Source organism: Bos indicus x Bos taurus, chromosome 10 (assembly GCF_003369695.1).
Source record: "Bos indicus x Bos taurus breed Angus x Brahman F1 hybrid chromosome 10, Bos_hybrid_MaternalHap_v2.0, whole genome shotgun sequence".
In the NCBI taxonomy this organism is placed as follows: Eukaryota; Metazoa; Chordata; class Mammalia; order Artiodactyla; family Bovidae; genus Bos; species Bos indicus x Bos taurus.
The window spans coordinates 1,985,233-1,999,344 of record NC_040085.1 but is presented as its reverse complement, the minus strand read 5'-3'; the positions used below and the strand labels follow the sequence as shown (position 1 = coordinate 1,999,344).

Sequence of the window (14,112 nt, the reverse complement as noted above, 5' to 3'; positions counted from 1 at the left end):
TCAATAAATATTTGAGGCGATAAACCCATTCAGTTTTCCCAATATAATTAATCCTTTATCTTTAATTCTGAGTGGAATTCCTAACAGAAAAAAGAAGTAGCCTAAAAGGAAGTAGCAGTAAATTTTTAAAAGCTGTTTAGTCAGTGAACTTTTAATGTGTCAGTTTGGGGCTGTTTGGTTTAAATCTAATCACAAGGTATATCAATTATCAGGAACACTTTTCTTAAAATTATTTTTTTTTCATTACACAATTGATATAAATGCAATGCCCCAATCTAGGAAGAAAAACTGAAAGAAAAAAATCTCCCAAAGTCCTGTCATCTTAGACTGCTACTAACATTTTATTTTATTCTTCTGTCTCCTGCAGTTTTTGTATTACTCTAAAAATAATGTTATTTCTATTAAGAACTGAAATGTAACTTCTTCATGTGTGTTTATAATTGGGCTGTACAACCTGAATTTGGACTTTTAGGAAAGGAAAAAAAAGTACAAATGTCATTCTTGTTTCAACAATTGTTCAAACCATTAAAATAAGCAAAGAGGGACTTTTAGAATCTTAACCACTCTTTCAAGAAAGGTAGCTAATGGGTGCACCAGTCATCTGTTCAGGGGATGGGGAAAGCAATTAGCCTGACTGATGACTTACTAGTGGTTGTGGGAGTTAAAACACTTTTTACACTTCTGCATTGCTATAGCTTTTTCATATCAAGCATAAATTACTTTTATAATTAAAAATAAAAATTACTTCTTGCAAATGGAAAATCCTTACTATCAGCATTCAGCTTATTTAAGATACACAAGACTTCCCACACAAGAACTGAGATAACCTGCAATTCCAGAAAAGCCTAGAAGGAAATGCAGTCCAACTCAATCATTTGACAGATGAGAAAAATAAGCCTGAGTGGCTCATCCACTTAGTGGCTACCATGGCTCACCTGACTCCATCCTCGTCAGATACTCTCGCCCTGGCCCTGGCCCTCTCTGGCTCTGAGGGCTTCTGCTGGCTCACCTGGCAAAGCACAAGGGCTACCAGGACCAGCTGCCTGAGCTGGCATCCTGTCAGTAAGTGCTGGGATCTGAAAGTGCAGAGGTGGTTCCGGGGATAGCCTCGGTCTCTCTGGCCCAGTCTGCTCACATTAGAGTTGTCACTGCTAATGGGTGATGGGGATGTGCCCTTCTTATACTGCAGAACTTCCCTGATTGATACAGTAAGGCTTGCTAATAGCAGCAGACAGTTGCTGCCTTTGAGGGCAAGGCACATGGCAAGGTGGAGGGCTGGAACTGGGATGCAGAATGCCCTGAATCCAACTCCTGAACTCCTGCCATGATGTCAAGTGATGGGCCCCTTCTTTTAAGTTGAGATTCGGCAGAGGAGAGGGTGTGGGCAAATCAGAGTAATGACAACCAAGACCGAAAGAGCTAGAGCTCTTTATGCACCTAAGGTGTAACCCTTGAAGGCTGGAGAAGGGAACGGCTTGCTTAGTTTGGGCTGAATTTCTACTTTAGAAAGCTGTCTGTCTTAATGTCTCAGAAAGGATTCATAAAAACTAAGCTTTTGTTTTGCTACCATGGACTTACTGGGGAATTCTGTTTCTAAAAAGGTTTGATCTTCAGTCTGCTCCTTTGTCTGGAAAATGGATGATGTGATCATTAAGGTCCCCTTGGCTCTAATGTACTATGATAACATAAAGTTCAATGAAACAGCCATCTCTGAGTGAATTGGTGGTTCTGTTTAGATTTTCCTGTTAATTGTAGATTTAGAAGGAAGTGTTTAAAGCCACATTTATGTGTTTACTATTAAAAATAACAATGGTGTATCACACTTCTACAGAAGTGAGGCACTATGAGATTCACTACCCAGAACTGAAAATGTGTGTAAGCGTGCTCTCCCATTCCCCACTCTCGGTTCTCACAGCACCCTGCAAGCAGGACACGTATAACCATCCGTGTGTTACTCTGAGGCCCCACACTTCAACAAGGTGAAACAGCCTACGAGACCACAGCTCCTAAGCCGCAGACTGGAAGCTGACCTCAATCCATGGGCCCCAGCCAGATGGGGAACCAAACAGCTGACCTCCTTCCATGACTCTCTTCTGACCCACCTCTTCACCACTGCCTGACCTGTATCGTGGCCTGAGTGTCTGCTGACACTTGGGTCCATGTTGACTATTCCCGCTCTGGTGCTGAGAGGAAGCGAGGCTGGCCATCATGAGTTTTGTATGGCTGATGTAACAGATTCCACAAGCTTGGGAGCTAAAAACAACACGAATGTATTAACTTACAGTTCTGCAGGTCAGAAGTCTTAAAATGCATCTCAAAGTGTTGGCAGGGCTGTGTTCTTTTCTAAAGGCTCCAGAAGAGAATCTCGTTTTTTTGCTTTTTCTTTTTCTGGTTTCTGGAGGCTGCCCACGTTCTGGCTTCTTCAAGGCCAGCAGGGACCGGTCTTTCTCACAACCCATCACTCTGCCTCCCTCGTCCACATTTTAAAGGACTGTCTACTGAACTTAAGTTCAGTTGGTCAGCAACCTAATTCTATCTGCAAACGGAGTTCTCCCCTGCCAGGTAATACTGTGGTTCCAGGGGTTAGGATATGGACGCGTGGGGAGGTGGGGAAGTGGCAGGCATTATCTACCTACCGTAGCACATTACACTGTCTGACCTGGGTCTGGATGGAGGTGATGTGAGAAAGGAACGTGCCTGAGGAGCCCCTCTTCTTTGGGAATCAGCACTTTACTGGGGATCCTCATCTTTCCCTCTAGTGTCTTCCTCGGTCTCTCTGCCCAGTGCAGAGAGTCCTCATAGGCTTTTCTGAGAAAGATACCTAGAAAGTGGTATGAAGAATGCCTCCGGAGTTTATAAATTTGTACACTGACTAGAAAGGCTGGTGTGTGTGTGTGTGTGTGTGTGTGTGTGTGTGTGTGTGTGTGTGTGTGTGAAGAGTTGAGTCTTTAGTCAGATGTGAATTAAACTCTTAAGTTAAAAAAAAAGTGCTCAAATGTTATTAGTAAAAATGTTGAAACACAAAAAATTACAAATAAAATCTAAGCTTCCAACTACCTCTATTAGATGTCACCTTGGCAACCACTTCAATCTCTCTGAAATCCAGTTTCCTCAGTAAAATGGGGATAAGACATACCTTACAGAGTTGCTATTATGATTGCTACTTAGGCAAATTATGACGTATTTTAAACTCAGTAACAATGACTTCTTTTTTTCCTTTTTTCTCTTACTTATCTGAAAGACAGCTCAAAACCAATCCGAAGGACTTCAGAAAGAGCAAGTTCCTCCGGGATGACTCCCGAGAGGAGAGGAACATAAGCCACAAGGATCTGCCAAATCATTCTCCCTCACGATGGGACTACTCTTCTATCAAAACATAAATATCACACCTGATTTGCCAAAGAAGCCAATCCAGTCAAACTCAACTCGACTTGTGACTACCAAGTCGTCTGACCAATCTTACAAGTAAATCTATCAAAGCCAATCCATCTATGCACTTCTGCCTTCAAAGTTATCACCTTTGAAGATTATATAGTTATTCCACAAATGCTTCCAAGCTTAAAGCCCTTGAGGAGTTTCTGGTGTGTTCTAAAGTTACCAAATATTCATCTTTCCAGGAAAAGTTGATTTTTGAAAAGAGCTGCCAGTTACTCAGAGCCCAGTCTGATGAATATAACCAGATTAACATTTCTGGTTAATAGGGTGTGATTATAATAAAGCAGCGATAATTCTCTGTGTGTGGTTCATAAATTGGCCTTGAAGGTGTTGTACATTAAGGTTAAGTAAAGGGAGCATAATCGTAGTGGCGATTAAAGCCCGTTTTAGTGGGTTTATGATGTGAATGAATTCAGATAGCACTGGGAGTCATTACATATTTAAACAGTATTAAATGTTTCTCTTTATGAAAATCTTAATTATGACATTCTCTGAAATCTGATTTCACAGTATTAAAATGAAGGCTTTAAAGAAAAGCATTAAATGCTAATGAGAGCTTTATTATTTCAGTATATATTCTCTCGGGCCTTTGGTCAAGGTAAGTAATGATCAGATGAATGAGTTGGCAACCTTCCTGGCCTCTGAAGTCTACTAGTAATTGGAAGCTAAGTAACACACTGTCACATGTTTAAATATATTTAATAATAGTCCACCAACTTTTCCCTGTCTTGCTTTCTGGGCAATGAAACACCATGGCATTCTAACACAGATAAGGAAAGCTGGCTTTCTGTCCGGAGAATTTCTGAAAGTCATCCTGACTCAGCGCACTCAAGACTCTGTTTGCGTCCATCACATTAGCTTCCCCAAGCTCCTCATCCTCCAGGGACTTTTGATTTAAAGGTTTTCCATCAACTCCAATTTCTAACAACTTGAAAAATGGTTTTTGTTTTGTTTCTTTGGTACTTCAGTGCTCTATTATTCAGACTTAGGACCACAAAACCCAAATGTCTGATGAGGCAGAAGTACTAATATTTTCAAGTAGTCAGAGAAGATTCATAATCAAGTGAGGGGCTTGCAGCCACTAAGGTTCTACTGTTGTCTACATATCCAAAACCCTTAAAAACATGACTGAAATATTCTGAAGGCAGAGTCTGTAAGATCCCCTAAGAATGTCTGATTTAGGGACAAATCTGAAAGTACTGTTTATACCCCCAGGTGGTGCGGTGGTAAAGAACCGCCTGTCAATGCAGGAGACATAAGACAGCGAGTTCCATCCCTGGGTCAGGAAATCCCCTAGAGTAGGAAATGGTTACCCACTCCTATTCTGTCAATGGCATGAGAACTGGACTCACCAGTTTAGTGTCCCATCCTGTTCCCACCTCTGTATCTCTCTCTCATTCTCACACTCACACACTTGTAGCTCCTAAGACAAATGCCACTGGTTCTGTCAAACAGTTTGAAAACCAAGTTCAGATCAGTGTTGTTCTAACTGTAGGGCTCACCCCATTAATGGACTATAAAATCAATGCAGTGGTTGGAATCAGTAATTTGCAAAACAAAAAAGAAGTGCATTACATGAACTAATGGCTAAGTGAAAGTGACTCAGCCATGTCCAGCTCTTTACGACCCCATGGACCATACAGTCCATGGAATTCTCTAGGCCAGAATACTGGAGTGGGTAGCCTTTCCCTTCTCCAGGGGATTTTCCCAACCCAGGGATCGAACCCAGGTCTCCTGCATTGCAGGCAGATTCTTTAATCAGCTGAGCCACAAGGGAAGCCCAAGAATACTGAAGTGGGTAGCCTATCCCTTCTCCAGCGAATCTTTCCCACCCAGGAATCGAACAGGAGTCTCCTGCATTGCAGGCAGATTCTTTACCAACCGAGCTATCAGGAAAGCCCTAGTATTGGTATCTATAAAACCTGTTATATATGCACATACAGACCCTCACGTACTGAGCTGTGACATAAACTGTATTTCTTAATGCAGATCATGGTCAAAATGGCTTGAAAGCTTTTGCTTTACCTTCTCTTGTAGCCTCGATTTCTTCCATTTCCTCAGTCACATAAACCTCCATTGATACCAAACCACTCGTGGTTCCTCAAACCCAACCGACTCTTCCCCTTCTATGCATCCATGGTGTATGACACCAGGCACCTCTTCCGTGTGTGTAAGTGTATGGTGCAAGGCACTAGGAATGAGTTCTGAGGAAAACCAAAATCTTGCTCACATGGACAGACAAATATTATACGAATCACACTAATACTTAGCTGTGAACCCAAGTTAAGTAGTCTAAATGAAACACATCTGGATTTTCAAGAACATGAACCAAAGACAATTAATCTCAGGAGACAAGGGAGCCATCTCTGTAGAAGAATCCATTAGCGGAGAGCTAAAGAACATGTCAAAGTTAACTAGGTAAACAGGCAGTTAGCATTGCAGATAGAACAACATATAGGCAGCCCTGGGATGAGAGAGGACATGGCATGTTTGAGGAACTGAAAAAAAGCCCAGAGAATGAGCAGGAGGGCAGCCCAAGACAGGACCGGAGAGGCTGACAGTGGCTAGGCCAGCTGGGGACCTAGGGGCTAGGGTTTTGTTTCTGTCCTCAGAGTAATGGAAAGCCATGCAAGGATTTAAGCAAAAGATGATGAATAAAGAGTTGTGAAGACACTATGTTCTGCAGAGTGGAAGACGGACTAGAGGGAAGGAGTGACTGCACGGAGGCAAGTTAGGAAGCTAGTAGAATCCGGGTGAATAGTGACAGTGAACTGACTCAATATACTGGAAGTCAAGGGGGAGAGGAAAAAGGGTGTGGTAGTGAAACGGAGATTGACTGCTAGGTTCTGACTTGCGTAACTGGGTAGATGATGCTGCTTGCCGAGAGTAAACTGGAAAAGATCAGGTTTGGAGAAGACTCTGGGTTCCGTCTTGAATAAGCTGCTTGGATACGTATCTTGGCTAAGACAACCTGGAAGCCATGGGAGTACAGATGGTAAATGAAATTGGGTGTATGAGCATAAGGAAAACACCTGGGCTTGTGCCCTGAAGGCCTCTCCACTTCCTGGTGTTATATTCCTACTTACTATAATGTCTCTGAGTACGCACAGTTAACAACACAGGTTTTACCTGCTGCTGCTGCTGCTGCTGCTAAGTTGCTTCAGTCGTGTCCGACTCTGTGCAACCCCACAGACGGCAGCCCACCAGGCTCCGCCGTCCCTGGGATTCTCTAGGCAAGATCACTGGAATGGGTTGCCATTTCCTTCTCCAATGCATGAAAGTGAAGTCGCTCAGTCGTGTCTGACCCTCAGAGACCCCATGGACTGCAGCCCACCAGGCTCCTCCGTCCATGGGGTTTCCCAGGCAAGAGCACTGGAGTGGGGTGCCATTGCCTTCTCCGGGTTTTATCTGCGTTAAAGTTCAAATATAGAAATAATAAAAAAGCGAAAATCTGCTCACTCTAGGGGTAATTAATAATTTGATATGACCCTTATATACATTTTTAAGTGGGATTATGCTTTACATACTTTTCTAAAATCAGCAATGTAGTAAGAATATTCTTCTCCATCATGATATAGACAGTTCTATCTTACTCGCCTGAATGGCTACAGTATTACATGGTGGGCCTGCATTGCCATTTAACCAACCCCCCAGTCGCCACTGATTGGCAGTTGGGTTACCTCAGTTACTGCCCATTCAGTAGTCACTGACCTCCTTCTGCCTTGCTCACTGAGGCCTGATTTTGTTCGAACAGCAACATGTTCCACCTTATGATGGCTCACAATTGGCTTAAGGCAACAGAGACCATCCTGTTGCCCACCTTTCCAACTTCCCTTGGGGCCATGGGCAGTCATGTTACCAGGTTCTGGCTAATGACCCCAAGGAGAAGTCTGTTATGAGAGTTTCTGAGTAAGCTTTTGCTTTCCTGATAAAGGAGAAACAACAGGAATACTGCTCTTTCCCCTGTTTTGGACTTGAACGTGATGACTGGAGTTTCAAAAGTCATTTTGCAATTACAAGGACATAAGCCAGAACTAAGAATAGTAAAGCAGAAAGACAAAGAGAAAAAGCCTGGGCCCTGATTCACATAGACACACAGGTAAACACTGACTCATTTTAAAGAATGCAAATATATTTCCACTTTAAAGCCTGAAAAAAGTAAAATGAAATGTTTTAAAGATTCATAGCAGAGACATAAGTGATGCCCTAAAAAATAAGAAGCACACTCAGAACACAACGGGGAAGACACTTTCAACAGTCCCTGAGAACCTTCAGGTGCTGGGCCCAGAAGCGCCTTTCTGGCTCCCTGCCCAGCCCAGCCCTCTGCCCTGCAACTCAACAGGACGGCCTCTGTACACAATCTCTGACACCTCTTCTCGGTGTAAATTTATGTCTTCTTTTGGCTGCTCTTTGAAAATGTGCCATATTAAGAAATAATCTTTTACATGAAAAGCTAGGAGGTATTTTAACTGGATGAACCATAACTTCGTAAGTTCATAACTAGAATAAATTAAACAGAAGTAAAAACCTTTAAAAACAGAAGAAAAATAAAACCCCTCCCTTTGTGAGAAAAAGTGCTTCTTAGCTATTTAATTTAGAAAACAATTTCTGTTATTTTACTATAATGGTGACGGTATCTTCTGTTCTCAATTTTGCCAACTTCTCATGTTCTGGCAAAATATGTTAGAATTCTCAAAATTCAGCAACTCGCAGCTTCACTTTAAACAAACACTTAAAGGCTATTAAATTACTAAATTTATACTGTGTAAATAAACTATAATTTTAAATATTAGACACAAAACAATTTTATGTATAATTCAAATTGTACATAATCCACATTTATGCTTCTAAACAAACAGAAGCTCACATTTGTACTACTTTCATACTTTACAAAGTGCTTTTATATACATTTTCTCATTTTTTATTCGAAACAAACATGTGAGTTAAATATTATTCCCATTTCACAAGTAGAAATAGAACCAGACATTATTCAGTGCTTTAACCAGTATACAGTGTAGCCCTGAGACTTTAGATCTGCAAAGGGTTTTAATAATGCAAATATCACATATATATCAATTTTTATCACCATTTTCAAGTTTCCATTTTCTTAACAAAGGAAAACAATGAAAAAATTTCTACAATCTAATAATAAAAGTGGGAAATATTATATATACAACTGTATACTAACCCAGTGAGTGAGATCTATCAGAAGCAAGTTTACTCTGAAGGTCCTATATTGTTACCTGTATACAGGGCACCAGTATCAGAACCATGTTTACACGAGTAATTTTTCTACTTTAGAGAAAATAATCCAGGACATTCCTATTGCCTCCAGGTCTTGTGTGTGTGTGTATGTGTTAGGGTATGAAAGTGGCCAAGTGTGTGGTATGTGTGTGTGTTAGGGTATGTAAGCGGTCAGGAAGTGGTGTGTCTGTGTTAGGGTATGCAAGTGGCCAGGAAGGTAGGTAGGAGTGTGCATGTGTGTGTGTGTGTGCGTGTGTGTGTTAGGGTATGTAAGTGGCCATGTGTGTTTGTGTGTGTGTGTGTTAGGGTATGTAAGTGGGCAGAAAGGATACGGAAAAATACTTAATCCAAATTTGGAGTTATAGGATCTCTGATTTTCCCATCTGCAGTAACTTGAGAAATTTGGTCATATGTCTCATCTATAGTAATACATTTTCTTTCCACACCCCTCCTTCTTCTTAAGTACTGTCTACCATTAAGATTAGAAATTCCAACAGGTGGCTTTTCTTTCTGAATTATCTTCCCTATTGCATACTTTTTTCCCCCAGAATTTTCCTTTCCTATTTCTGTATCTTGAAGACATTTCATTATAGTAGATGACAGAGCTATAGTTTATATTCACTGTGATAAAAGATCAGTTTCAGCATTGATTTCCCAGCAAAAAGCTGACAGAAAAGTCACCACAAAGGGAAAAAACTGCGTTAACTGGCAGTGCAGTGACACCTGCACTCAGAAAGCTGCACTGCAGCCTCCCTAAATCTGAGCTAATCTTCTCTCATCACTGTGCTGTCAATTTTCAGAGGAAAATTCTGGCTGGTTTCATTACTGTGCTGTCAATTTACAGAGGGAAATTCTGCCTGGTCTTGAGTTCAAAGCACACCAGAATGTTTAAATTATTGGTTCAATGAATTATTTTTTGATGTTATGTTTTTATTGCATCTGAAGACATTTTCAATAAACATCTGGAGTTTGGAGCCTTGGCTAGGTAAGGAAGCAAGGGGAAGTTGCTCATTTGTGTCCAACTCTTTGCGACCTCATGGACTGTAGCCTATCAGGTTCTTCCATCCATGGGATTTTCCAGGTAAGAGTACTGGAGTGGGATGCCATTTCCTTCTCCAGAGGATCTTCCCGACCCAGGGATCGAACCCAGGTCTCTTGCATTGTAGGCAGACGCTTTACCGTCTGAGCCACCAGGGAAGTCTCTAATCCTTTTGCAGTAGAAATCAAATTTTTCTGGCATGACTCCATTGCCAGCAATGGGATTTATCAAAACTACAAACGCTAGCACATTGAATATTTCAATACTGTACTCAACTGTTCATATTTTAGCTATGAAACAAACCAAATGTAAATGCTTAATATATAATACAAATCCACAGATTCTTCACAGAAGAAAACAATGGAAGACTGATTTTCTACATGTCACCTGCTCATTAGTTCTTCAATAATATGTCTTGAGTTATTTCAAATATAATGTATACACCACTACCTATGTTTTTCAACATTTCCTATCTAGGTCCTAAAGGGTATAAACAAGGATGCATACAGTCAGGTTGTTTTTATAAACTTTTGGTGTTTCTTCTGTTATGCATCTTACAATAATGAATATAAGGAGACAAAGACAAATGTACATTTAAGTTAGTGGTTACACGAATTTTGCTTATATGGCTAATTGTTTCTATGGGTCTTGCAAATGACAAAATAAAATAACAAAGTCTGATAAGCCCATCCATGCCCCGTGAACTTTAGTCCACTCACAGCATACCTTGATTCAGTCACTATTTATTAGTTTTGAAAAATGTTTTTTAAAAGCTCTGCAAACCACACTTTATTACAAATTTCTGAATCATGAGGGGGTAAACTGACACAGTTCCCTCATGTCGCTGACTCTTTTTGAGGGGAAATCCCTGCAATTACACAAGAGTTCCCGAGCTCGATAAAAAGGTGACCGTGCCCTAAGCCTGGCCTCACTCTACAGCCCCTTTGACCCAAGGCACAGTCCCTGGTGCATCTTTCTGAGATTTAGCTTCCGGGAAATTTTCAGCAAACCTCTCTCGTGCTTTCTCCCAGTTCTTTTTGCTCTTGTTTTGGAGAAGCTGAACATCTTCAATTGAAGATGGCTTGCCTGTCCCCAAGCCTGCATGTGTTCGCCGAAGCTGAAGCTGGATCTGTTACCAAAAGTTGAGAAGAGAACTTACTGCAGCACCTAAACACACTGAGAGCTGCTTTATCCAATCTGATACTTGTAACCATAATTCTTTGAATTAGAGAAGATTGATGCATAAGAAAAAACTGTCAAATGCATCAAATACATACAGGGATATTACATACATGGTGATACGTGGGACTTACACTCATTTTTCTACACTGTCTTGCTTATCAATAAGAACAGTGGACTCTATAATAAAACAGAGTGGTCCTTAAACAGCAATCACCGTATTTCACTGAGATGCTGCAGAATCAATCTGTCATCTACTCTAACCACAAGTAAAAGCAATGGATGTATGTAAACCTACAGTCTGAGCCTCACCTAAGTAAGTGAAGGATAAGTTAGACCTCTGACTCATGAAGAGTTTGTTTTCATAAAAGCAGGGGAGGACTTCTCATTATTTTGAGAACCATTAAAAGCCACAGATTACTGAGTGTCTAATGTATGTCAGGCATCAACCTAGGGGCTTTATTTTCAGATATTTCGGAAAAAGTTCTCATTATCCCCATTTTAACAGATGAAAACTGAAGTCCAAATGGGCCCTAAGTCATACAGCAAGTGAGAGAGCCCACACTCTAACCTGACTGCAAAACTCATGTTCTTTCCTCTGTACCGCCAATGAAAGGATTTACATTAAATCTTCCATTATTTTTTTAGGTGCCAAGTCATTATCAAGAATGCTCTGTGGTCGTATTACTACCTTGTAAGGTTTCTGTGAAAGAGAATCTGAACCGCCAATGAACCATGGGACTGCAGAACTGAACCACTGTATTGTTTTCTAGACAGGATTCACTCTATTGCCTGTTACATGCTCTGAATCTTGAACCTAAAACGGATTCTCCAGCTAGTACAGAATCTGACTGTTCGTAAGGTAACACTTGATTGTTCCTGCATGTTAGGACAAGGCACAGTAAACAAAGCCATTGAAAATAAAAGGCACAGAAGAACGTCTGGCTCAGGAAAAAAACACTGATTATTTAAAGGTTTAGGAAGTCTCTAAGAGGCTTCCGAAAAACAAAACAGATCATAAACACAAAAATTTGGTAATTGTGATTGCCGCAAAGGTAGTTACCATGTCTCTTTGCTTGCTACCATACTCCTAGCACTTAGAGCAACTCCTAGCATATAGTAAGTATACAGTAAATATATCTGTTACAAGAGTAACAACTGAAAGAAACCACAAGTCTTACCGGAGTTTTCATGCCTCCACCGTCCTTCCCTAGGCCCTCTCCTTTCTTCCATCCCATCTTCTCCAACATCTTCCGACCTTTATTGCTATCAGTAATTTCACTTTAGAGAAAATTAAGATGATAGTTGATTTTGAGACCATTTAAATCACATTTATAATAAACTAAAGAATTAAAAATAATTGGTACAACTACTTTAGAAAACCACTTGGCTTTCCCTAATAAAGTTGAAGACAGACAAACTCTAATCCTACATATACTAAACAGAAAAGCATGTATACGGTGCACCAAAAAGACATGGACAAGAATTTCTGCAGCCAAATCTAACAACCACCACAAATTAGAAATAATTCAGATGTCCATTGGTGGTAAAGTGGATAAACTGTGTCGTATCTATACAGGAGAACACAGAGCAATGAAAAGAAAATGCACCTCACAAAGTAATGCTGGGTGAAAAGCAGACAGACCCAAAATCAATACTACATTACTCCATATACTTAAAATTAAAAATTAAGCAAAATTAATGTGCCACTGCTGCAAGTCAGCAGAAGAGTCACTTCTGGGGAGGAGAGAGGGATGGTGACTCAGAGGGGACACTAGGAGGCCAGGCTTCTGGGGTTACTCAGGGTTTTCTATTTCTTGACCAAGACTGGGTTCTGCAATGTGTTAATCTTACGTCATTGATATTGATACTTAACATTTGTGAATTTAACACCAATTTAAAAAGTTAAAATGAAAGTAAACCTTTCATTAACTAGTTGCATTTTGTTTTATGATTTTATGGTCTAATATAAGGATATTTTAATTTTATGTTCTATCACATTGTCTTTTCAGTTCTACAAAATGTTAAATTAGCTCTTCAATAAAAATAGACGAAGCAATGCCAGACCAATGTTATTTCATTATTTATTAACTGTAATGTAATCTTTGTATTGTCCAGCAATTATTTCAAAAATATTAAACCTTGAAAATATTTGTCAAGTTGCTTGGTATATGTAGTCTAAAATATTGTATTTCATAAAATCTGACTCCATAAATTCAAAGATGCACTGTTAGTTTATGTACCATTATGAAAAAATTGCTATTATATGTAACCGTAAAATTCTATCCAAGTAATATATTTTAGAGCCAATAAAATATGATATCAAGTCAAATTTTAATAATTGCTAGTTCTACATGAAAAATTTAAATAACTAAACCTAGAATTTATATTTTGAGAAAAAAATGTAGCTAATATATGCTTAAATGTAGAACTATAATCATATTGTAGGTTTCAAAATTACAGTTTTCATGTTTATCAATGCTACTTAACCAAGAGGAAAGAACTGAATCAAAAATAAGTAAGAAAAATAGTATTTCAGGGTCAAGAACACAAGCAGTTGAGTAAATAACTGTTAAAAGTATCAGTCTATTACCAATTTCTTACTAGCCCAGCCTTCTAAATACAGTATATAAACATATGGTCACTCAGTTGGGTGGCTAGAATGTGAGTTATGCATATACATGTATGTGTATGTGTGTGTTTAAGTTTATATGTGATAAATATGTATGTATCCATATTCATGTATACGATCAGTAATTTTCCAGGGAATAGCAGAATACCAATATTAAAGGAAAATGTAAATAGAACTTCCACAGTCCTATAAATCAGATTTGTCCTATGAGTGTGATTACGGTACAAGGACTTTTTCAAGCAACTAAAATTTAATACTTACGAATGAACAGATGCAGGAGCATCATCTCTTTGGAAAGTTCCTTCACTTCCAATCTGCTCCCTACGTTTTCCAGCTCTGTCTTTATATTTTGGATTCTTCAATGTCTTTTCATCTTCGTAGTCTGTGTTCTTTATAAACATGAAATATTCATTGAGGAAAACAAAATTAAAAAAATGTCTGTATATTTGCCTTGCTTAGTGAATATGGTTCAATGCGGTCTCTATTAAATAAGTCATGATATAAATTAAGACATGATACAAATTAAGACAATTATGCTACTAATACTTTTAGTCTATCCCCTTTAAAATGTTTATTATCATTT

At 39.5% G+C, this 14,112-nt stretch overlaps 1 protein-coding gene across 1 annotated transcript in view; it reads right to left on the bottom strand.

Moving 5' to 3' along the window:
- Positions 1-8,215: 8,215 nt before the first annotated feature.
- Positions 8,216-14,112, bottom strand: part of AGGF1 (angiogenic factor with G-patch and FHA domains 1) — a 47,261-nt gene continuing 41,364 nt past the window's right edge. The window contains exons 12-14 of the mRNA XM_027552918.1: positions 13,791-13,918; positions 12,079-12,178; positions 8,216-10,847 (exon numbers count right to left, since the gene is read on the bottom strand). Coding sequence (XP_027408719.1) covers positions 10,647-10,847; positions 12,079-12,178; positions 13,791-13,918 — 429 coding nt within the window. The 3' untranslated portion in view covers positions 8,216-10,646. The remainder of the gene's footprint in view (positions 10,848-12,078; positions 12,179-13,790; positions 13,919-14,112) is intronic.